Raw genomic sequence first — 25,420 nt, forward strand, 5'->3', positions numbered from 1 at the left:
GGTAGCATGAAATATCTGAAACACCTTATTTAAAGAAAAATAAAGTTATACAACCATGAAGGAACTTCATAATACAATTCAATTCAAGGAGTCAAAATAGATGCATTAAAAATAGATGTGTTGTAAAATGTCAAAATGGAGCTGTACAGATTTTCAAACACATTGACATAGCAGATAATGATCTCTGCAATATGTACTAAGCATATTATTACTAGAGTAGAAGAAAAAAATATCTCCAGGAGTGATGCCTTCTGCAGTTGGAACACATTAGCAGAGATAAAGCACATTTATAGACCTTTATTTACGTCACCCACCAAATCACACCTCCAAAGCCCAAACCCTCGAAGAGAGGATAAACTGTATTATATGTGTAACGTGTAGCCCCATCCCGCTGTCAATCACCTCCCTGTCAATTCCCTTCTTCTGTGCTTTTTCCTTCCAATGAGTGTTTTTGTTTACTTTTATTTTCACGCCCCTGTTCAACCTCCTTGTTCCTAGCCATCACGATCACCTGCGTCTTGTTTTATCCCTTGTTAGTCTGGTTACTTATACCCCGCATTTCTTCCTTGTCTTTGTTGGTCATCGTCTGTTTGTGAACTTCATTGTGTTCCTGAGTTCTGTTATTTGTGTATATTTGTATAGCTTTAGCTGTTTTGTTAAAAACCTTTACATCTGGTTTGTGCTTGCATTCCATGTCAGTACTATTGTTTCGTGTTTGGGAATTTAGGCCCCGTCCACACGACGCCGGAGGTTTTTAAAAACGGAGGTTTTTGTCTCCGTTTTAGCCTCCCGTCCACACGACGCCGGAGGTTTTTAAAAACGGAGGTTTTTGTCTCCGTTTTCAAAAATATCTCTGTCCACACGACACCGGAGGTTTTTAAAAACGGAGGTTTTTGTCTCCGTTTTAGCCTCCCGTCCACACGAAAACGGAGGTTTTTGAAAACGCCTTCCAAGGTGGAGACTTTTGAAAACTCCGGTCTCGGCGTTGTCGTGTGGACGGGGAAAACGCATGTTTAGGAAAACGCTGACGTCACATAGGGATTCTGCGCATGTCTTTTTTTGTTTACATTCGTTCAGCTTGTTTAGCATGGACAGCTCCGTGATTGCTTTCGTTGTCACTGCAATTGGCGGATTATTAACATGTGTACAGTTTAATTTAATGTTACTTTCGCATTACATAACACAGTGGAGGTGCCTAAATGCGCTGCGTTCAGTTTTTTCAAATCGTTCCCATAATCCCTTTCGTGTCATATTTGGTCGCTAAGTTTAGTGTTATAATGTCTGTAATGTGCTTGTGATAAAGTGCTATGTGATGAATGTGTCTGTACAATGTAAGCTTCTAATCGATGTATGTATGAGTGTTTTTAATGTGCTTGTCAAACCTACCACCCCCGTGTGTTCGTACTCATTCGATACCCCGCACCCATTCAATGTATGTGTAAGTCCGAGTTCACAAGCATTACCCGTTGTGTTGAAACAGGGCTGCTTTCTAATAAAGAAAGCAAGTATTCAAAATGGCTCGTTCCCTGAATCAATCATCCGCACTACACGCTACATTATTGTTAACTTTGTAAATCCTGTAAAGCGCTTTGGGACAACGTGTGTTGTGAAAAGCGTTATACAAATATATTTGATTTAATTTGATTCTTCAAGTGTTTTGATGTCATTCTGTGGGAAGTACGATCGCCCTCTACTGGGCTGGCATGTTAATTGCAGCGTTTGACGGCTGCGTATCAGCTGCGTATCCATGCTGAACAAGCTGAGCGAATGTAATTAAAAAAAAGACATGCGCAGACTCACTATGTGACGTCAGCGTTTTCCTAAACATGCGTTTTCCCCGTCCACACGAATACGCCGAGACCGGAGTTTTCAAAAGTCTCCACCTTGGAAGGCGTTTTCAAAAACCTCAGTTTTCGGTGACCGAAAATGCCGTTTTCGTGTGGACGGGAGGCTAAAAACCTCCGTTTTTAAAAACCTCCGGTGTCGTGTGGACGTAGATATTTTTGAAAACGGAGACAAAAACCTCCGTTTTTAAAAACCTCCGGCGTCGTGTGGACGTAGATATTTTTGAAAACGGAGACAAAAACCTCCGTTTTTAAAAACCTCCGGCGTCGTGTGGATGTAGATATTTTTGAAAACGCTGATCGTGTGGACGGAGATATTTTTGAAAACGGAGACAAAAACCTCCGTTTTTAAAAACCTCCGGCGTCGTGTGGACGGGGCCTTAGTGTCTTCTTAGTTTCTACGCTTGGCCATTTTTGTTAAATACCCTTTCATCTGGTTCATGCTCGCGTTCATGTTAGTACTACTGTTTCGTGTTTAGTAATTTAGTGTCGTCTTAGTTTTTACGTTTAGCTATTTTGTGTCGGCCCAGATATGCATTCTAATGCTACTTCTATGGTCTTAGGAACTTCTTTCCAACTCCTAATTCCGACTTCCACTTCAACATTCCTTACTAAGTTACTTAGTTTTATTATTGATCCAAGGGTGTTGCGAGAAGGGAGGGACTTGCTGTCATGCCGACATATATTCAAAGTTAAGGCATTTCCCTCCAATTGGTGTCACGTAGGGCTACGCCCCCTCTCCTAGCTGTCACTCTGGTTTCCCTGTTCCCTCGTGTCTGTGTTGTTACTTGCCCGTTAGTCCCGCCCTGCTTGTCTGTTGCCCTGGTTTCCCATTGTCTACCACGCCCTTGTCGTCATTGTTATCACCTGTTCCTAGTTAAGTTTTGTGTATTTATAGTCCTTGTGTTCCCCTAGTCAGTTGTCGGTTATTTTGTGCTGTTAGCCCTTTGTGCTACTATCTGTTTGTTTCTATGCCTAGTTTGTTTCTCGTACCTGTTGATATCCCTGTTGTGTGTCCTAGTTGTGAGTATTGTTTTCCTTTTTGAGTATTCCTGCCTGTTCTGTGTTTCCCCGCCGTGTTTCGTTTCCCTGTCCTACTATGCCTATGTATATTTCTTGTTCTGCCTGCTCACCCGATATGACCCATGCCTGTTGTAATGACCACGTCTTTGGAATTCCCTTGAATAAATCTCGCTCTCCTCAGCGTTTGTGTCCGCCTCCCTGTTCTGCCTCGTGCAGATCGTTGCATAATAACCGACCATACAAGGACACAGCGAGGGAGCGAGACTCTGGTAAGTTTAATCGTTGTGATGAGATCTTGGCTGCTTCAGTTCAGTTTAACTCTCCGATATCACAGCGCGAACGAACCAGAGACAGGAATTCCCCTTGCGCTGTGGGTACAGGGTCTCGTCGCTTTAAAAACAAAGTGAAGTTACTTTCAGTTTCTAGTTTTAGTGATGAGCTCCCTGATAAGCGCTATGTGTATGCCCGGCTTGGTGAATGCTACAGGGAGGAGCAACCTGTAGTACAAGTTGCTGGCTGATGGAACGAGTATGCAGACGAGCGTTGGCTTGGCTCCCGGTTGGCTTTCAAAAGCCATTGTGAACTCCCGATGCCTCCGACAGGGCGGAGTCACAATAAAAGCCACAGAGAAGCGGTTGTGTCTGTATGTTCTTCCAGGCGTAGACCAGACCGGGGAAATAAGACCACGCCCCCGGAGCAGAGCCCTGCCGCCACAGCGCATCGTGTGGTCAGCACCTGCCCCGTGGAAGCCGACCTCCCTCCACTGATCCCGCCAGCTACTCCGCACAAAACCCCCAAGAACTTTTTTGGGGGGGAGTAGTGGCCACGTCAACTTGGCGGCTCCGCCCCCCGAGGACAATCACTGCACAGCATTATTACACAAGTGTCAACAGTACACCACCAGATTTCCGTGTAGGCTTGGCTTGATGTAGACACATGTTGGTTTGCTCCCACAGAGCCAAATTAAAATTTAATGTGTTAATCAATCTACAACTCCTTTTATTTGATTCAGTTACTGATATTGCTTGATTCTGCCAACTAGACATTCGGTGTTGTAATGCCTCCTAAATTTAATGAAAAGTCGGGTCCATCACCATTGTTCGTTTGGCCTTATTTTACAGGCTATATCCTCACATGTTATTACCCCTAATCCTCCAGTAGAGAACTGTTCTACATCAACCTACAGTATATCTGGGTGCTGTGAGGCTGAGGGTCAAGCTAGTTTGTGCTGTAGTGGCAGAGCTCTGATCTGTTCTGAAGCAACCATACCAGCATTAAAAAGGAGCTCTAGGATATGAAGACCAAACGTACCCGAGACTTTACATTGTTATGGTCAGAGTTTGCTAAGAAGACTGCGCTGACATCCTGCTGGCACCGGGGAAGTGAGCTGCTGTGTGGCTGGTTTACTGTACAAAGGATTTTGTAGTTTAGTCATTTTAGTGTTAAGAAAGCCAGACGGGAACAGCAGATCACAGTGTCGGTTATTGTGGTTGCTGCCTTTTCTGTTTTTACAGTCAAGGTGGCTACTACTTGCAGAGCGTTCACCAATGTTCTGGAACAGCTTTGCGCTATGGATGGTGTTAAATATGATATGTTTTCTCCAGTGCTCCACCAGACACCTATAACGGCATGTTTCATGACTTTACCTCACCCGAAGAGGTCAAACAGTCTGTCAAATAGGGAGAGTCGCCTGTGGTTACATGCATCTTACCATTGCCGTAGCACTCATCAAACGATCACAGTTGGTGAGCGCTTAAGTAGCAGCCAATCAAATTTGTACATTTGCTATTCTCTAGATACAGTGTCAGACCTGCAAGTGGATTTATCCACTGCCCTGTTACACGTGCCCCCCAGTCAAATTAAGCATTTAAGGAAATGCAGATCTGAATGCAGATATAATATTGTTACAAGAAATCCATTTTAAAGATTTTCCCGGCTGGTTGCTAAAACAATTAATGAATTCTGATGAATTGTTATTGTTGCATTTTCCCTTACCTCTTCCACACACATTTCTTACCAAACTTACCAAAACTTGTTCTACTGAGGTGGAGATCTCTGAAAATTTATGTTTTGCCAAAGTTCCTTTGTTTTGTGATGACAGGGGTGTCATAAATGAAGAGGAGACTGTGGGTGAGGATGGCAGAGGAATGTCTTTACTTTCCATACTCACAAGACAGTCAGGAACTGTTTTGTGTGGTTTGGACTGTGTATGTTAATGAGAGCGCGTCCCCATTGGGACATGGGACACTTTACTTTACATATATGCCATCATCTTTACCCAGAAAAAATTTAAATCTCTTGACCAATTTTTTGGCACTTGTATGGGATAGGAACTCTCAGAGAGGGCAAATATCTCTTTTGCAGAGATTTATACATGATTGAGGAATTCCTTAACATTTTGCATTAGTATTGGTCAGCTCATATCCACAAGACTCTTGTGCAACACTGGTTGAATGCTTCTTGGAACTGACTGAAGCTTGTGCTTTTAGTTTGGTAGGAATGTTTACCTAAACACAATATTCAACACTGATGGGTAATAAAATGTAAATGTGCCATATTTGTCAATTGTGGTTTTCACCTCAATCAAAATTTGTCCTCTGCATTTACCCATCTGTGCAGTTAACACACACACACACACACACACACTAGTGATTACTAGGGGGCTGTGGTGCACACATGCCCAGAGCGGTGAGCAGCCCTAGCCCAGCACCCAGGGAGCAGTTGGTGTTAGGTGCCTTGATCAAGGGCACCTCAGTCATGGCCTCGGGCCTGGGAATCAAACCTACGACCCTCCGGTCACAAGACTGGTTCCCTACCCACCAGACCATGACTGCCCCAAAATGCGCTGTTTCATTGGACAAAAAAAGGAGTCTTAAAATGTTGCTACTTTTAAAAACTGACACAGGGCACTGCTGAACACAACCCAGTAGAGATCTTTGGAATATTTATAGGGGTTGTAAACATTGTACTCTAGAAATACTTCTAGAATAATTTATACACATTTCTAATTTATAGAAATTGTGACTTATTTAAACAAAACAGACCCTCAAGAATTTTGCGATGTTGCGATTTGCAACTTCAAGGCAAATTCAAGCAAACCCCGCGAATTCAGGGCGGTGTTGCAATTTCAGCCAATCACCGCAACGTTCCCGCAAATTTGACCAATCACTGATGTCGTCTTGATGTGACGTTGACAAACTCCCGCCTTACTTCCGTGTATTCGTTCAAGAGGAGTAGACTGAAAGCAGCATGAGCGAGGCGAACGTTTCACACTTGCCAACGAAAACAACGGCAAAAGTTCGGGAAAAGCAGTATCCCGGTACACTACATGAAAGTGGGGGTAAACTGGATTTTTTTGTTTTCAGTGTTTTATTGTTTCACAACGATGGGTTCATACATGTATTTCCAACAAGTTTAACATTTCTAGTACCAGCCCATCCACTCCAAGTGATTTTTCATAGTCTTTTAAGTGACGGAAAGTTCATTTCTGCCACCGAGCTGTTGCACTTCGAGGGATCATTTCAAGAAAGTGAGAGGGATCATTGTGCATTCTCTGTCCCAAGACCTGTGTTTCAGGGAGCGGGGCATACAAAAACTTGAGAGGGATCATTCCTGCCCAAACTATTTCATACCACATCGAGTAAGAGAAATAAAATAATTGCTTGAAGTGTTAAAACCAGGGGTAAAACACAGGATAAGAAGCATAATACCCATAGGGAGATCCAATTAAATAAATAAATAAATGGACAATAAATACATGGGTAAATAACAGGGTTGCCAACGCATTTGACCGTTTTCACACGCTGTCACGCCACACATCCATATCTCATGTCGAAAAAAATATCTAGTTTATTTATCTCTGATCCATATCTATGATTCAAAGAGTTACTAGTTCGCTCTGGCGCCAACCACTGGCGATCGATCGGTCGCGATATAATACTTAATTTGTATCCATTTTACACCCCGCCCGGTAACAATTTATGTTTGCCACCAGCAATTTACAATTAAAATGGACTACTAAATAGAGGAAACCATACAACATTTACCCCCTATTGCAATGTAATCACAAAAAAAGCAAAAACACACCGCAACTTGCATCGCAATTTTTTTGAAAAACACCCGCAACATCAAACATTTTAGCCCGCAACAATCACAAAAAAGGCCCGCGAAATCCTTGTGGGACTGAATAAAGCTCTGAAGGGCACCACTTTATCATTATAATTTATGTGTATATACACCACACTATTTTTATTGAAAATGCTCTCAGATCAGAGAAATTATTCATAATTTAAAATTCAGCAAACTGCAGATGATTACTATGCATACAATGTAAGTATACTATGCATCTAAATATGATCTAATATATGCCCAGACTTTATAAATTAAGCTACAGTATATCGGTACAATGACAGACAAGTTGAAGGAAATTATGATTTCAGTAAATCTATAAAAGGAATGTAGTATATAAGCTGTTCAGCTCTGTATTCTTCTATTCTATTCTTTGAAATTAAACTATCCTTGCAAATTAATATTATTTCATTGCATTACTAATCGTATGACCTTCTTTTGCAAAGATCAGCTTGGCTCGTCTGTAAAGAACTTTAACAGACTGCAATATCTCATTAGTCTTTAGAGTATATATAATGGGATTCAACATAGGTGGAATAGTTTGTGTCAATACAGAGTTCATTATTCTAGTATTTGGATTTATATATGTCACAATAGCAGTAATATAAACACTAACAATTGGCAGGTAAAACATGGCCACTAATATAAGATGGGAGGTGCAGGTCTTTAAAGCTTTGATTCTGTTAGCACCATGTGAGATCCTGAGCAATGCAAACCCAATACAAATATAGGAAACAATGATCAACAACAATGGAATATAAAGTATTGTTGTAACACCTACATGTGCCACTATGTAATTCATACTAATATCATTACATGCTAGTCTAGTGACTGGACCATGATCACAGAAATAACTGTCAACTGTAGTAGATCTACAGAAAGATAGTCTGGTAACCAGTCCCACAAGTACAGTAAAGATTGTCATCCCAATCACCCATATAACTCCAATTATCACAGTCATTGATGTTTTTGTCACAATAGCATGATACCTCAGAGGGAAACATATAGCAACCAGCCTGTCATAAGCCAAAGCAAGCAGAGTAAGAGACTGTAGAGTCATAAAGAAAAAAACAAAAAACATGTTTGCCAGACAGTCCTCATAAGATATGAACTGGTTATCAAACAGAAACATTAGCACATACTTTGGAATGACAGCTGAGCTTCCACACACATCAGAGAAGGCCAGGTGGAAAACTGCTACATACTTTGCTGTGTGTAGTACACGTGCAAGTAAGATAACACCCATGACAAAAGAATTGCCTAAAACAGTCACAGTATACACAAAACACAGAAATATATAGTAATACTTTGCATGTGGAATATTGTAAAATCCATTGATATAAAATGTGACAGGACGAACAATTGTTGTATTATCAAGGGATCCTATGTAAGTCATGGTAGCATGAAATATCTGAAACACCTTATTTAAAGAAAAATAGTTTTACAACCATGAAGGAACTTCATAATACAATTCAATTCAAGGAGTCAAAATAGATGCATTAAAAATAGATGTGTTGTAAAATGTCAAAATGGAGCTGTACAGATTTTCAAACACATTGACATAGCAGATAATGATCTCTGCAATATGTACTAAGCATATTATTACTAGAGTAGAAGAAGAAAAAAATATCTCCAGGAGTGATGCCTTCTGCAGTTGGAACACATTAGCAGAGATAAAGCACATTTATAGACCTTTATTTACGTCACCCACCAAAGCACACCTCCAAAGCCCAAATCCTCGAAGAGAGTTCTTCCTCCTCGGGGAAGACCGGGAGCAGTGCGCTGTCTTCCTCTTTTTCGCAGCTGCCCGTTGCACGGGGTGGCAGTTCCACAGACGCGGGGGAATCTCTCTCCTTCCACACGCGTGCCGCGATCTGGCGGAAGTGTTCCGCCGTCTCTGCGTCCTCCGCGTCCTGCGCCGCGCAGAGCATGTACGCGCAGAACGGGTCCTGCTCCATGGTCTGCTCGGTGACGGGGACATCGTGCCGCCGCACTGGGGAAGTACCGTGGTGATGTCGGCTTTTCTTCTTCCCCTTTGCACGCTTGGCATATCCAGGCATCTGTAACGGCTCGTCTTTCTGTGACGCTGGTGTGTGAGAGGAAGGAGGAGACACAACGAGCGTCTTGCGATGCACACTAAACGTTTAATCAGACACAAACACGTAAAGTCCAGCACAAACGGAGCAAGCACGCTGACGCGATGCTTGCACGGGCATGAACTTTAGACAAAGACGAGCAAAAGACACTGCGCGAACGCACATTAAATAGGTGTATTACACAGACCCACGTGACCTCGGGACAAGACACAGGTGATACCACGAACACGCTCACAGACGACCCACGTCCACGGAAGTACAAACATGGACATAACAACACGCAGACAACGTAACGGCACGCCCACAGGGAAGGGTCCTGAGCTGTCACCGTGACAGAACCCTCCGCCAGGGGCTCGCTACTCCCGGAGCGTCCCGTGCAGCTGGAAAGCCCCGAACCAACACCGACGGGCAGGTCCGGAGCCGCCGGGATCACGAGCCTCCAAGAGCTTTCACCCCCGACGGCGGGAACCGTCGCGAACAGCTCTAGCATACCCTCCCTGGGAAGACGGGAGAATACATTAAACAACGGCACAAGCACACACATGCACACAGGAACATGGAACACAAGAGGAACAAACAGGAAAAGGACATTAGGGAGACGCAGGGGAATAGACAAACACATGGGTACAGGCAGCCATGGCATCGCTCCGGCTGCCTGCCCAAGCGCAAATGGCGTCGCAGTCCCTCCTGGGAGCGCAGACGCAGCGGGCGGCGGAGTCCCTCCGGTCTTCAGGTTCCGACCTCGCGCGTTGCGCTGCTCGGGGCTCCCGCTGCCCTTGCTCCTGGTGGCTTCCCTCGAGGAGCTCTGGTCCTCCCTCTGGGCGCGACTGGAGTCCTGGCCTTGTGCCGCGCGCCGACTGGTGGCCGCGGCGGCTCCAAGGGCACCTGACGCACCCACCTTGGGCTGCAGGCTACGCCAGGACCTCTCTGCGTTCCTGGGGATGCCCTCGCCTCGCCCCCGGACGTCTCCATCTCCTCCTCACTCTCGGAGACGCCCCGACCCAGCGACATGGGTTCCTCCGGGGTTGGGCAGCGGGACCAGGCCATGCTGCTCGCCGCTGAGGGGGACCGGGGAACCTCCTTCCTGAGGTGCACGGTGCTCCCCGAACGTCCCGAGGCGCTGTCCACCCCCTCGCTCTCGACCTCACTCCCAAAGGGCGATGAACAAATGGACGGAGGGCGGCTGGCGTCCTCCCCCTCTCCGTAGTATACAGTAGGAGCCAAGAATACGGAAGGGGGAGGACTGCCGTCGTCCTCCGCATCGTGTCGCTCTGCGGAGAACGTGTGGCTGGAGGGAAGAGAGCTGGTGTCCTCATCACCCTCCCCGTAGTCTAGGGTAGACTCGGAACACACCGACGGGGGGTAGGTCTCGTCGTCCTCCTCTCCCTCACTGTCCGTGGGGGGAGCGGAGCAGACGGATGGAGAGCGAGCGTCTTCCTCGTCGTCTCCCTCCGCCTTACCGTAGTCCATGGTGGATTCGGAACACTCCGACGGGGGGTAGGTCTTGTCCTTCTCCTCGCTTGGAGAGTCCGCTTCCCCAAACTCATCCTCGGGAGGGGTGAGGGCAAAGGCGCCTGCACCCACCAGAAATGGCTCACCGGTCTCCTCCTCCTCGGGGAAGACCGGGAGCAGTACGCTGTCTTCCTCTTTTTCGCAGCTGCCCGTTGCACGGGGTGGCAGTTCCACGGACGCGGGGGGATCTCTCTCCTTCCACACGCGTACCGCGGTCTGGCGGAAGTGTTCCGCCGTCTCTGCGTCCTCCGCATTCTGCGCCGCGCAGAGCATGTACGCGCAGAACGGGTCCTGCTCCATGGTCTGCTCGGTGACGGGGACATCGTGCCGCCGCACTGGGGAAGTACCGTGGTGATGTCGGCTTTTCTTCTTCCCCTTTGCACGCTTGGCAAATCCAGGCATCTGTAACGGCTCGTCTTTCTGTGACGCTGGTGTGTGAGAGGAAGGAGGAGACACAACGAGCGTCTTGCGATGCACACTAAACGTTTAATCAGACACAAACACGTAAAGTCCAGCACAAACGGAGCAAGCACGCTGACGTGATGCTTGCACGGGCATGAACTTTAGACAAAGACGATCACAAGACACTGCGCGAACGCACATTAAATAGGTGTATTACACAGACCCACATGACCTCGGGACAAGGCACAGGAAGGGTATCTGCACATTTTTTAATCTCAAATTCAATGACTTTTAAGACCTTTTTAATACCTCTCACAAGAAAAAATAATACTATTACCGGGGATGCAGGTGTGTTCCACATTGTTGACGGGGGGTGGGGGTGGCGAACGAGAATTGTTGACGGGGGGGGGGGGGGGGGTGGGGGGGTGGGGTGGTTGGCGAATGAAAATTGTTGACGTTGTTGAGGCCGTATACTCCAACGCTAGGAATCTAGCACTAGGACCCTGGAGCGGTTATTTTCTGCATTAGCGCTAGATTCGGCAAAGTTCACATCGCGCCAGAACAACTGAACAACACACACTTATAATAATTTAATGCCTCCCCTCATAAAATTCCAGACATTTTAAGAGGCCTTGAATATGGAAAACTAAATTTAAGACATTTTAAGACTTTTTAAGGACCCGCGGGTACCCTGACAGGTGATATCACGAACACGCTCACAGACGACCCACGCCCACGGAAGTACAAACATGGACATAACGACACGCAGACAACGTAACGGCACGCCCACAGGGAAGGGTCCAGAGCTGTCACCGTGACAAGTACTCAGTCCTCAGGGGTAACAAAGTTGGTATTTAAGTTCTATTTAGATTATTAATCCGAGGTTTCATTTAATTTCTAGGTTCTATATCAATGTTTATATCACTAGCTGCGGTAGGTATAATTAAAGATTAAGTGGGTTAAAGTAAGTATAATTAAAGAACTATAGTAAGTATAATTAAAGAGCTATGGTAAGTATAATTTGAATATTAAGGTATGTATTAAAGGTAGGTATACGTTTGTTTCACAGACTAAGAGGTATGTATTTGTTTTGTCTATTGCTCTACAATATAATAAACCAGTGTTATTTCTTTCTCAACACCATAAATGATTTTCAGCAATTCACATAACCAAAATAATAAAACAATCAATTAAAATAAACAAATAACAATAGTATAAAACAGTGAATATCAAAGTGAAATAGTAAATATCAAAACTCGGTAGAGTTCAAACACAGAAAATATTAGTTAATGGTAAATGTCACATTAATTCACATATAAGGAATGAGAGTGTTCACATGACAGGTTAAACAGAGGAAAGTATATCCTTTAAAAATGTTTAGGACTCTAAAAACCTTTAGAGGTCGGTGCTTTCCAGTCCGTTGTGGGGTAATGCAATGTAACTCACTCGGAGCGGTAAAAAAACAGTTCGACCGCAAGAAAAACAGGGAATACTCAAACTCAATGCTCAGATGCGAAGTTCCTTGGGCTTTTGGCTCGCCAGCTCGTATCCCACACGACTAGACTCTAGTAACCAGGCATTGGCGGGATAGTGGCGGTTTTGGCGGTTCTTTTACTGCCAACTGCTTCAGGGTTTTTACTGGGCAGTTTTTGCCGCAAAGCGCGGTTCTATTGCTGCTGCTTGAGCGTAAATATAATAATAAAAATTTACTATTATATAATAATTTATTATATTATATAATAATTATTATTTATTAATAATTAATTCCTTACTAATTATATTTTATTATTATTTATCAATATCTTCATATCTTATGTCAACTTATTAACTAGGATTTTATAATTTCCAAACACCTACTTGGGGCAGTATGTCCAAGGGGTGTCAGCCCCAGTAACCTGGGTTACACAAGCTCCAGACACAGTTGTCTCTCTGGACAGATTCCACCTCATACGGGCGGACAGGACAGCGGAGAGCAGTAAGAGAATGGGAGGAGGACTAGTAGTGTTTGTGAATAATAGATGGTGTAACTCTGGGCACTTCACTATTAAAGAGCAAATCTGCTGTATAGATATTGAACTAATTGCCGTCGGCATGAGGCCTTACTATCTCCCTCAGGAGTTCTCGCATACTATCGCGATAGTAGCGCATGTACCCCAGTCTGCTTTGATCTCTTCCTTCACCCAGTACGTCACTTGCCACACCAGAGACAATAAAATACTGGACCTGTTCTATGCCAGTACAGAGGGGGCATATAACTCTTCACCCCTCCCTCCCCTGGGAAGATCAGATCACAACCTGGTTCATCTCCTGCCTGTATACAAACCCCTCGTACACAGAGAGCCAGCTGTCACTTGCAAAGTGAAGAAATGGACTACAGAGGCTGAAGAGGCTCTGAAGGACTGTTTTACACAACAGTGTGGGAGGAACTGTGTGATCCTCATAGGGACGATATTGAGGGCCTCACACACTGCATAACAGACTATGTCAATTTCTGTATGGAAAACACTATACCCACCAGGACTGTGCAGTGTTTTTCCAACAACAAACACTGGATTAACCCTGATATTAAGGCTCTACTGAAGGAGAAGAAGAGGGTTTTTAGATCAGGTGACAAGGAGGAGATGAAGTCTGTGCAGCAGGAGCTGAGGAGGAAGATCAGAGAGGGTAAAACCATCTACAGGAGGAAGATGGAGGACCAACTGCAGCAGAACAACGTCAGCAGAGTCTGGAATAGTCTCAAAACCATTTCAGGTCACAAGAAGTCTGACTTGCAGGCAGTGGGGGACCAGAAGTGGGTGAATGAACTCAATCTCTTCTTCAATAGGTTTGATCATTCTCCTGCTCCTCCCAATGTACAAACACCGCTGCTGGATTCTCCCTGTCTGACACTACCAGCACGCTGCCCTCTTCCCACTCCCACACCCACCTGCTCTCTCCCAACTCTCAGAGCATTGTTTGTTTGGCTTCAAACCTTAGACTCCACATGTGTAATAAGAGGCAAATATTCATTATAGAAGATGGGTAATGGATCATAAATTGAAGCTTAGGTAACAGGTTTTTATGTGGATACAACTGTTTAAATAGTTTTTGGTGGTCAACAATCAAATGCTTTAAATATATTGTCATACTTGAAGTGAGAGAAGGTGAAAACACTGTTCATTATTTGAAGTAATAATAATAAAACATTCCAATATTTCTCCTTTAGGAACAATATCACCAAAAAACAGTGGGATGCTTTTCACTAAACACAATGTTTGAATATAATTCAAACCAATGCCATTGCCAGCACTCTCCAAAAAATAATAGAGTTCAGCATGATGCATTTGTTCCTGGATGGATGGGGTTTGCAACACATCTTTGCACTAGATTGGTGGATGACCACCCGATGCCTCCAGCGCAACATATCATCAGTTGTGTACCCCGGTCTCATTGGGTGTTTCGGCCGTTTATCATAATACACCATCCCCCGAGTCTGGACCACCACAGGCTGATCATGAGGTCACTTAGCAGCCCATGCCATCTACTTCTTCTTCAGCCACAACCAGTCACTGCTTCTTTCAGCAGCAGTTCCCAGTTCCTTGATGGTCTTACGTTGAGCCTGTCCTCTGAGTCCTACCTCCTTCAGTAGCCTTATGATGGAACTAGCTACAAAGCCCCTACATCCTATTTCCACTGGAAGCACATACACCTTCTACCCCTCTGCTTCAGCTGCCAGATTTCCATATTGCAGTCTTCTCCTCTCATATGCTTCATCGATGCCTTCCTCCCAAGGGACACAAGCTTCCTCACAGCTCCACAATGAAGACATGTTTACTGGATCTGGACCATTTGAATTTTTATTTGATATAAAAATCAGTTTAAAACCCCATATGTGGACACCATGCATGAATGGAGTAAACATTTTCTATAAAAACTGCCACAGCATAAAAAAAAATTTTGAGAATTTTTTTTGAGAAAAGAATTTGTCCTCAAGTTTGTTTAAAACAAGTTTGTTCTGTTAAAAGAATCTTGAAAACATTTGAACAGTTAATTTAATTATAATGCCGTTTGGGCAAGAATTTAGCTGTGAGACTGGATTAATACATAATAATAATTAAAATTATGCAATTAAATTATTAATAATAACTGGATTGGAAGACCAGTACATTCAAATTCTGGTATAGTGTATGTACTAAAGGTTTGTTTGGTGCACAATCTCATCAGTTAGTGTGTCTGGAAACAGACTGGAGAACATCTCAATGGGTTCCACACCCTGTGCTTTCACCTCAAAATGACCCATGAACACAGGTGGGACCCCTTAGTAATGATTATCCTTGCATCTCCAGATTCTATTCCTGCCTTTGACATTCTGTTTTCTTTGATGTTTATTTACACCTTCCTCATTTTCTTCTTCGCTCTCCTTTTCACTCCCTGTCTCACATCTTGACTCAGACCTAGACTCCTCCAAAACTGGCTCATATTCCCCTTCACTGATGTCACTGTCACTGTACGTGGACTCTGACCCCTGCCTTCAGAAGTATTCTCAATAACCTTATTTGTTGTTGATGATCTACACTGCCCCTGGTTGAAAAGCAACACATAATGTACTACAAAAACAAACATTTTGCCTTAGATTATGCTTCTCTTTAGGCAATAAATGGAAATTTTTTTATTTGTTTCTGTTCATTAATTTGATTTTCAAATTATACATATTCTTTTACAGCAATAACACTGTCAGGGCTGACCCCAGAGTCACTCATCCTGTCGCTATAGGAGGGGACTCACGAGCCAGTGCTTGCTCCCGAGCCAACACTCGTTCGCGGACCAGCGCTTGCGCGCAGACCAACATTAGTTCGCAAACGCATTCTCAAAAACGCAATCAGCAATGATGACCTGCAGCTGTTCTCCTTCCTATTTTACAAGGACGGCTGCAGAGTTTCATTGCTGAGTTGTTTGTTGCCGTCTCTACACGCTTTCAGCCAGACTCTCCTTGCAGTCTATGTTTCCTCGTACTTACCTTATTCGCTGTTTTCTCTGTCATTTTCCGAGTTCGCTCACCTCTTTGACATTTCTGGCCATTCTCAAGTTTTCCAACCCTGCTATTTCTCTATCCAGTTTCGTTTGTTATTTTGGGACAGGTTTTTTGTTTGCTCCCCATTGTGGTTTGATAGCCAGCTACTTCTCCTGGCGTCTTCAGTTTGTTTCTTTTGTTTTGGTTTTCTCGCGTCGAGTTTTCCGCAATCTTTTGGTTTCTTTCTCTGCTTTGTGTTTCCTTCGTACTTCCCTTTCACGGAGGTTTTTTCTTTTGGCGCTTTTCCCGCATTCCTTTTGGTGGAGGTTTCAGTTCACTGTTTTATTTTGTGATTGGCATTTGGGTTTTTCCGGTTCAACATTACATGCGTAACACTATTATTTATATAAATGACTTAAAAATCTGAGATGATATATAATTCAAATTGCCATTGTTGCATAATTTCCACATATGAAGACAGTTGGTTTATGAGGTTAACCCTTTCATGCATGGTGTCCAAACTTTTGGACAGTTAATAATTCTTCATCTTAACCTATTTGAAATGTGTTGTCTACTCCAAAGCACTAGATGGTGCAGGCTCAAGATTCTTCTATAATGTAACAAAAGACATTTCCTGAATTCTATTGTATTCTTGAGTTTTGAGGCTTACAATCCAAGATGGCTGAAGTTAGCATGAATGCATCAAATGTCTCAGGTATATCTGTTCAAAGTTTCTATTCTAAAAGGCCTAATGAGGTAATATATGTATGTATATATGTATATATATATATATATATATATATATATATATATATATATATATGTGTGTGTGTGTCAAACAGACTATTGCACATATTTAGATTCAGTAAAACTGTTTTCCTTTAAAATCTAAAGTTTTTAAGTCTACTTGCATTTCACAGTCCCCGTCTGCATTCAGTGGGCATAAATTTTGGGGTATTTTACAAGGTGGCTGTTTCTCCCCTTCTCGAACAAAGGATTTTTGCCTGGTGATAGTTTGGACTTCTAGGGGCATGGCATTGACGGTCACTCATACTTTCCAGTGCAGCGGCCAGGCACGGTAAAATTTGGTTGTGGCCTTGAGTGAGGCTGGTCTTGCAACCAAGATTAGTGGCTTGTGTTTCTCTAACCATGGCATCCCTAATATTCTGATTGTTCAAGAACAGGAAAGTTACCGATTTGTGTTCTTTTGTTTGTTCTAGGTTTGCTTTTGTGCTTTGCCTTCTTTTTGTACAAGTTCCTTGAATTACCATCATATCCCAGGATATGGAATTAAATAAACAAATCTTGTACATGTCCCACTTCCTCATTTATGTTGCAAGCCCTGTTTGTACACTTTGCTAAATATAAATTTATATTGAAGGATGCAAACATCTTTATTCAAATATCTTTCTGTCCATTATTTACATTTGCACCATAAGTGTTACAATGTTCCTAAAATCAAAGTCAGCACCGTCCACAAATGTCTGTGCATTATTATTATTATTATTATTATTATTATTATTATTGCCTTTTCTTTACAATGAAAAAATATACATTAAAAAAATTGTGAAAGAAAAACAAAAAGTTGTTCCAGGAAGTGGCCTAAATGTCACGGTGAGGCGGCCCCCTACCGGCCGCCTCCGTCCACAGCGGCTGTTGTTGTTGTTGTTTGGTGACGTCATGTGCGTCCCTCAGGTGGGCGGAGCCCGTGATCCGTCTCACCTGAGGGTCATTTGTTTGCCTATAAATGTCTTGTCTTTGTACCAGTTGACCGCTGGTCATTATATCCACTGATCCATTATATATATTGGATCTTTTGCACAGGTTTTGGTTTGCACACTTTCTATTAAACCATCCTTTTTCCCTGAGACTTGGCGTGATCGCTTCCTTTTCGGTTGCTCACACCGCCCGTCACACTAAATGTCAACATGTTGTATCACAGTAAATGGTAGACCAATTGTAATGAACAGTAGCTACAATAACAGTCTTTAGAGGGGTAATGCCTATGAGCTTTTCAATTGAATACAGATGAGAATTCTCTGCTCTCTTTCAATATACTTATGTACCATTATTGTATAATTTTTATTCTTTCCATTGCTAATTACAGGCTGTTCTATTGTATAGTTCTGGGGTGGTGTTTCCCGAAACGTTCGTAGCGCTAAGTACTTCGTAACCTCATATGAAACGTACGAGGTTAAGAAGTACTTAGCGCTACAAACATTTCGGGAAACCCACCCCTGTTGTGTAATTTAGCTTCACTCGTCTGTAGAGGACTTTAAAACATTGCAAGATCTCATTTGTCTTTAGAGTATATACAATGGGATTCAACATAGGTGGGATAGTTTGTGTCAGCACAGAGTTAAGTATTCTAGCATTTGGTTCTAAATGTGTTTTAAAAGCAACCATGTAAACACTAAAAAGTGGAAGGTAAAACATGGCCACTAACATGAGATGAGAAGTGCAGGTCTTAATTGCTTTGATTCTGTCAGCACCATGTGGGATCCTGAGCAATGCAAAACCTATACAAATATATGAGAAAATTATCAACAACAATGGAATATAAAGTATTGCTGCAATACAGATCACTGACATCATGTAATTCATGGAAGTGTCATTACATGCTAGTTTATATACTGGTCCATGATCACAGAAATAGCTGTCAACTGTAGTAGATCTACAGAAGGACAGTCTGGTAACAAGGCCCACAAGGACAGTAAAGAGAATCACTGCAAGAACCCATATAACTCCAATGATCACAGTCATCGATGATTTTGTCACAATAGCATGATACATCAGAGGGAAACATATAGCAACCAGCCTGTCATAAGCCAAAACAAGCAGAGAAAAAGACTGCAGAGACATAAAGAAAAAAACAAAAAACATGTTAGCCAGACAGTCCTCATATGATATGTACTGGTTATCAAACAGAAACATTTCCACATACTTTGGAATGACAGCTGAGCTTCCACACAGATCAGAGAAGGCCAAGTTGAAGACAGCAATATATTTTGCTGTGTGTAAAGTCCGTTCCAGGAATATAACACCCATAACAAAAGAATTGCTTAAAACAGTCACAGCATACACAAAACACAGAAATATATAGTAATACTTTGCATATGGGACATTGTAAAATCCACTGATGTAAAATGTGCCACGACGAATAATTGTTGCATTATGAAGGGATCCTGTGTATGTCATGTTAGCACGAGATAGCAGTAACTGTTATTGCAAAAACATATGGAACCATGAAAGAATTGTCAAAATAGTTAAAACTTGATATTTTAAAACATACAGTAAATTAATAAATGCGAATTGTTGTAATTAAGCATATTATAGCTCCAAATGTTAATCTTCTGCAGCTAGAAAACAATCTTGACAGAGATCAAGCACATTTATAATAGGCCTATGTTTACGTCACCCTCCAAAACACCAACCTCTGAAGGCATGAGCAACAGTACTGCATTCTTACCTGGTAATATGCTTATCAGGATTATATTTAAATAAAAATACAAAAACTGATGGATCTTTTAAGAATCATACTGCCATTATTTATAACAGAATGCAAAAACACACAATGATAGTCTCAACAAGTTTAATTAATGCCAGCATGCTAACAGATGCACATTAATCAGTTAACTGGTATCAGTGGCACAGAAGGAGCAGACAGGCCACTACCTCAGTAAAAACCAGTCTGAAATGTATGACAGGTACCACAAGTTTGAAACTAAATTGACTATTGAATTCTGCGAATTATGATGTTCATATTGAGTTTATCTGATAGAAACTATCTAGCTATCTACATAGCAGTACAGATATTGCCTATGTTATAATTTATAAAGTTGTCATTATAAAGAAATGGGTGTTAATTGTACTAAATCTACAGCCTTGTAACCAGACTTACAGTAAGCCAAATAATAGTCAAAAGTGATGAGCCACATAACGCCAATGATAAGACACATAGCTATTTGTGTGTGTGTGTGTGTGTGTGTGTGTGTGTGTGTGTGTGTGTGTGTGTGTGTGTGTGTGTGTAGTGCCTTCAAATCATACTTGAATCTTGTTGACATCTTGTTGTATGGCCTCTTGACATGAGTGATATGCACACGTCTTGTAAAATCATTGCAAATGCATAAGGGTTTGCTACAAATAACCAATAGCATTGTTGTCATGATTTGCATGTGTCATTATAAAGGACACAGAAGCAAATTACTTATTATTTACTTATTCATAGTCATTTATAACTACTGAAGTTAATTCAGTACTTGAGCATTCAAGATCACATTCCCTCATCCTGTAGCTAAACTCCACTGCTCCAAAACCATGAAAACTGGCATCCTGTACCATAACGCACTGGTACACAGGCTACTTTCAATGTGTTGTTTAATTTGCATCATACTACATTCTGGACTATGAGCCCAGTTAACGCAACGAAAATAGGCCTGTGATTCTGATGAAATCTGTGACTCATAGGATGCAGCACAGACAGCAAAGAAAGTTTGAAGTTCTGAGACAAAGGTATTAAAAGCCAAGCTGAAGTCCACAAACAGATATTTTGCTTAGGCAGCCAGTGCAGAGATGCTTAAACAGGGCCAGTCTTAAACAGACCTATTTGCTTTGTATTCAGACTGTAGGCATTAATTTTCAGCTAGGCTAGAATTATATGTTCTAATACAGGGGTGCACAACATACGGCCTCTGTTGCGCCCCACCGGTTGCCTTCTGGCTTCGTGCCTGAATTTGAACGACGAACCAGCAGTGTTGTTTTTTGGGCTACTTTTTAGTTGGGCTACCGCGGGAGTAAGTAAACATTAAGAATCGATTGCGACATAATTTGTCTACATTTTACACTACTCGCCACCCACCCCCCCCGCTCGACAATTTAAACTTGCCGCCACCCACCCCCCCCCCCCCCCTCGACAATTTAAACTTGCGCCCGTCAAGCAGCTTTACATTTATTTTTGGCATGGCTCCTCCTTCAAGTTGTGCATCCCTGTTCTAATACCTTTATGCCTACAGAGGCAATTAAACTGAAGTGATTTATACTTATCTTCATGTAAACAAGTTAAAAATAGTTCAGTTCAGAAACAGGATTTTTTGTCTTATTCATGGCCTTGCTTATGAGTTCATGCATTTAAATATTAACTAAAGTGAAAATATACCAAGATCAGTTTTTCTTTTAGTTCACTCTCTTCGTAATGGCAAGAGACTAGGATCAAACAGAGTAATTACAATATAATATAACCAGAAGCCACAAAGATTAGCTGGGTTCACTGGTTTTATTTCTTGTTTTAGAACTGTCTGAAGAATAATGTAATCCTATTTCTACGATATGCACCATAAGAGTAAAGATTAAAAATATAAACAGAAAAAGTAGGTGTTGGACAATCATGTGGAGATGTATATAACCACCCACTAGCAGTTGCACTTAACTTTAAATGCTTGAAAAATCTTGTTTATCCTGGCCTGTGCAGTTGTACTTCCTATTTTCATGATTTGTAAAATATATATATATATATATATATATATATATATATATATATATATATATATAAATATATATATATATATATATATATATATATATATATATATCACATTTGTGCAAAATAAACATAGTGAAATGAACATGTTCAAATGTTAAAACAACTAATAACCAAATAGCAATAATTGCTACTTTAAAATAGGGACAATATTCATTTTATGGCCTTTCCCCTTATTCAGAGCACACCACTTCTGCAGCAGTAGGTGGATCTCTTTGGTCCTAAATGTCAGGAATAGCAGATAACATAATCACGTTCACCTGTCTCACCACCACGCCCACATTCCGGGCATACTTAAGCACCCAGACTTCACTTCCTGGTTGCGAAGTATTGCCTCATGTCGTTGCATACCAAGCCGTTATTCCTGATTGTCTCTCTGTGTGCCGAACTCTGCTTGTCCCCTAGACCACGTCTCCTGCCTGATCCCTGGATACCTCCCGGACTCTGCCCTCGCCTCTCGACCTTGGACCGCACTGACCACCGCTCCCACGCTACTGCTCTGCACCTGCCATACGTCACTTTGCTCATCGTGTGGCTTGTTGTACAGAGTTATTCAAATAAAGAACGTGTTATTCCGCATCAGGATCCCTCTCAGCGTGTTCTATACGTTACAGAATACTTCGCCCTTCCCATGGATCCTGCGGAAACACAGGCTCACCTAGCTCGCCAAGAGGCGACTATCGCGGCCCTGACGGAGCGTATACAACAGCTCACCGAGACAGCGTGTAACCAAGAAACTGCGCTCCGTGCCCTCACCGAATCTGCACGCCAGAACGTCCAAGGTGCCAGCCCCGTGTCCTCTGCCCCCCTGACCGTTGCGATGCATCCCGCCAATATGCCAGTTGCCCTACCTGAACGATATGACGGGTCTCCGGAGCGTTGCAAGAACTTCCTGATGCAGTGCTCCATGTACTTCACCTATCATCCGGCCCTGTTCCAGACGGATCGTCAAAAGGTGGATTTTATGCTGACATTCCTGACGGGAGAGGCAGGAGCTTGGGCTACTGCTCTTTGGAGTAGCGGAGACGACTCCCTGAATACGGAGCGCCACTTCTCCGAACTGCTCCGATCCGTCTTTGACCACCCCGCCGCCGGGCGCGATGTCGGCACCCAGTTATGTGAAATCAAGCAGGGGAGACGCAGCGCGGCAGACTATGCCCGAGAATTTCGTACATTGGCTGCTGGCAGTGGCTGGAGTGGAACTGCCCTCAAGACGGTGTTCCGCCGCGGTCTCAGAACCGATCTGCAGATTGAGTTGGCCTGTAAAGATGAAGATTTAACTCTTTCCGAGTTCATACAAGCAGCAGTGAACATAGATAAGCTGCTCACTACTCACCGTCCTAACACAGCAGGTGTACGCACTTCCACTCTTTCTCACCAGTCGTCTCGTCTCCCCGGAGAGGACAATCGAGAGTACTCCGAAGCGATGCAGCTGGGCCGGTCTCCACTCACTCCCCGGGAGAGGGCGCGTCGCATGCGCGAAGGACTCTGCCTCTACTGTGGCGAGGAAGGTCATTTCCGAGACCGATGTTCCACACGACCACCTCGTCTCCGTGGGAATTCCCCCTCTCAAGCAAAAGTAAGCCCTCCATTACTTTCTCTTTGTGGTAATTCCCAATTTAACCTACCTATACAGCTCACCTGGGGAGGTGTAACTCGCAGCTACTCAGCGTTAGTTGACTCAGGCGCAGGAGGGGACTTTCTCGACAGCGAACTAGCCAGATCGTTAAACATTCCCGTTGAGGAGGTAAACCCCCCTTTCCGAGTTAACTCAGTAAGCGGACAACCCATAGGTACCGGATTAGTTGACCGACGTACCAAGCCCTTGCTCCTCCGTGTCGGGCTGTTCCATACCGAGATGAGGCAGTTCTTCCTGGTCTCCGCTCCTCGCGATTCTGTCATCCTCGGTTTCCCCTGGCTAAGAGAACATGACCCTGTCATTTCGTGGCAAAGACGCGAATTAGTTGCGTGGAGATCGCATTGCCAGCAGGGTTGTATGCATTTACCCCTTCGCTCCTCGATGGTTGAGAGTCCTCACACACCTCTCTCCGATGCGGTCCCTGAGCAGTACAGAGAATTCGCTGACGTATTCAGTAAGGAGCGTGCCAGTTTACTCCCTCCACACAGAACCTGCGACTGTGCCATCGACCTCCTTCCCGGGGTAACCTTGCCCAAGAGAACTAAGCCGTACCCGCTCTCCCGCCCAGAAGATGCCGCTATGGAATCTTATGTCAGTGAGGCCCTACAGAAGGGGTTTATTCGCCCGTCGACATCTCCCGTCGCGGCTGGGTTTTTCTTCGTAGAGAAGAAGGACGGGGGGTTACGTCCCTGTATTGATTATCGAGCCCTGAACGCTGTCACGTCTAAATATGCTTACCCTCTACCCTTCATCTCTGCCTCACAAGAGCGACTAATGGGGGCTGCAGTGTTCACGAAGCTTGATCTCAGGAGTGCCTACAACCTGATTAGAATTCGCGCTGGTGACGAGTGGAAGACAGCCTTCGTCACCGCCAGGGGGCACTATGAGTACCTAGTAATGCCATACGGGCTGTCTAATAGCCCGTCAGTGTTCCAAGCTTTCATGGACGACATATTCCGAGACATGATTGATAAATACGTGTTTGTTTACATAGACGATATCTTGATCTATTCCCCCTCTATCCAGGAACACATAACTCACGTCTCTTCGGTCCTCCAGCGTCTGCGAGAGAACGGCTTGTACGTGAAGGCGGAGAAATGCGAGTTTCATGCACCTGTCATCTCCTTCCTTGGCTGTACCCTATCGCCGGGTTGCATCAGTATGGACAACAACAAGGTAGACGCAGTCACAAACTGGCCTGTTCCCCGTTCCGTTAAGGATCTCCAGCGCTTCCTCGGATTCGCCAACTTCTGTCGTCGGTTCATCAGGGGTTTCGGTTCGGTGGCGGCCCCCCTTACCGATCTCCTGAAAGGGGGGAAGAAGCGCCACTTCATATGGACACCCAAAGCGGAACAGGCGTTTAAAGCGCTGAAAACCGCGTTCACCAGCGCTCCCATATTGCATCTCCCGGACCCTTCGTTACCTTTCATCGTTGAGGTCGATGCATCCGACGTTGGCGTGGGGGCAGTGCTTTCACAGAGACAAGGCAATCCACCCAAACTGTTCCCGTGTGCCTATCTTTCCAAAAAATTACAACCGGCCGAGGTGAACTATAGCGTGGGCGACCGCGAACTCCTGGCCATGAAACTGGCTCTCGAACACTGGCGGCACTGGTTAGAGGGAGCAGAGCACCCTTTCCAGGTATATACAGACCATAAGAACCTGGAGTATCTCAAGTCCGCTAGGCGACTCAATCCCCGGCAGGCCAGATGGGCGCTGTTTTTCACCCGCTTCAGATTCACAGTACATTACCGACCTGGATCCAAGAACACCAAGGCCGATGCATTATCCCGGATTCACGAGAAGACGCCGAGCGGCGAGATACCTAACCATATTCTCGGAGAATCCTGTTTCGTTGACCTCATCCGGTGGGATGTTCAGGACGAACTGGAGGAAGCCCTCCGCGCCGACCCAGGCCCTGCAGATAGTCCCGATGGAAAACAATACGTCCCGGTCCCGCTCCGGGGACGCCTCCTCCAACTCGCACACGACACGCCGGGCACGGGTCATCCTGGTATAACTCGCACCAAACACCTGATCGCCCAGAAATACTGGTGGCCGTCCTGGGAGGAGGACATTCGCGACTACGTACTCGCCTGTGTTGTATGCGCACAATCGCGCACACCCCGAGCACTGCCCACTGGTCAGCTCCTCCCCTTGCCGATACCCCGCCGTCCGTGGTCTCATCTGGCCATCGACTTTGTTACGGACCTGCCTGTCTCGGGCGGTAACACGGTGATAATCGTGATG

At 44.1% G+C, this 25,420-nt stretch overlaps 2 protein-coding genes across 2 annotated transcripts; both read right to left on the minus strand.

The window, feature by feature from the left end:
• Positions 1 to 7,398: 7,398 nt before the first annotated feature.
• LOC143526203 (olfactory receptor 1J1-like) lies at positions 7,399 to 8,391 on the minus strand. The gene has a single exon (XM_077020848.1). The coding sequence runs from the start codon at positions 8,389 to 8,391 to the stop codon at positions 7,399 to 7,401; it is 993 nt and encodes a 330-aa protein (XP_076876963.1).
• Positions 8,392 to 18,206: 9,815 nt separating this feature from the next.
• Positions 18,207 to 20,432, minus strand: LOC143526204 (olfactory receptor 1-like). The gene is made up of 2 exons (XM_077020849.1): positions 20,417 to 20,432; positions 18,207 to 19,078 (listed from the first exon to the last, which is right to left on the minus strand). The coding sequence occupies exon 2, from the start codon at positions 19,041 to 19,043 to the stop codon at positions 18,207 to 18,209; it is 837 nt and encodes a 278-aa protein (XP_076876964.1). The 5' UTR covers positions 19,044 to 19,078; positions 20,417 to 20,432.
• Between the last annotated feature and the right edge of the window lie 4,988 nt (positions 20,433 to 25,420).

The sequence above is a fragment of the Brachyhypopomus gauderio genome, chromosome 10 (genome assembly GCF_052324685.1).
Source record: "Brachyhypopomus gauderio isolate BG-103 chromosome 10, BGAUD_0.2, whole genome shotgun sequence".
Taxonomy (NCBI): Eukaryota; Metazoa; Chordata; class Actinopteri; order Gymnotiformes; family Hypopomidae; genus Brachyhypopomus; species Brachyhypopomus gauderio.

Excerpts from the sequence above, each read along its gene's own strand:
- LOC143526204 (XM_077020849.1), bottom strand. The coding sequence starts at position 19,043 with ATGGGTGTTATATTCCTGGAACGGACTTTACACACAGCAAAATATATT.
- LOC143526203 (XM_077020848.1), bottom strand. The coding sequence starts at position 8,391 with ATGACTTACATAGGATCCCTTGATAATACAACAATTGTTCGTCCTGTC.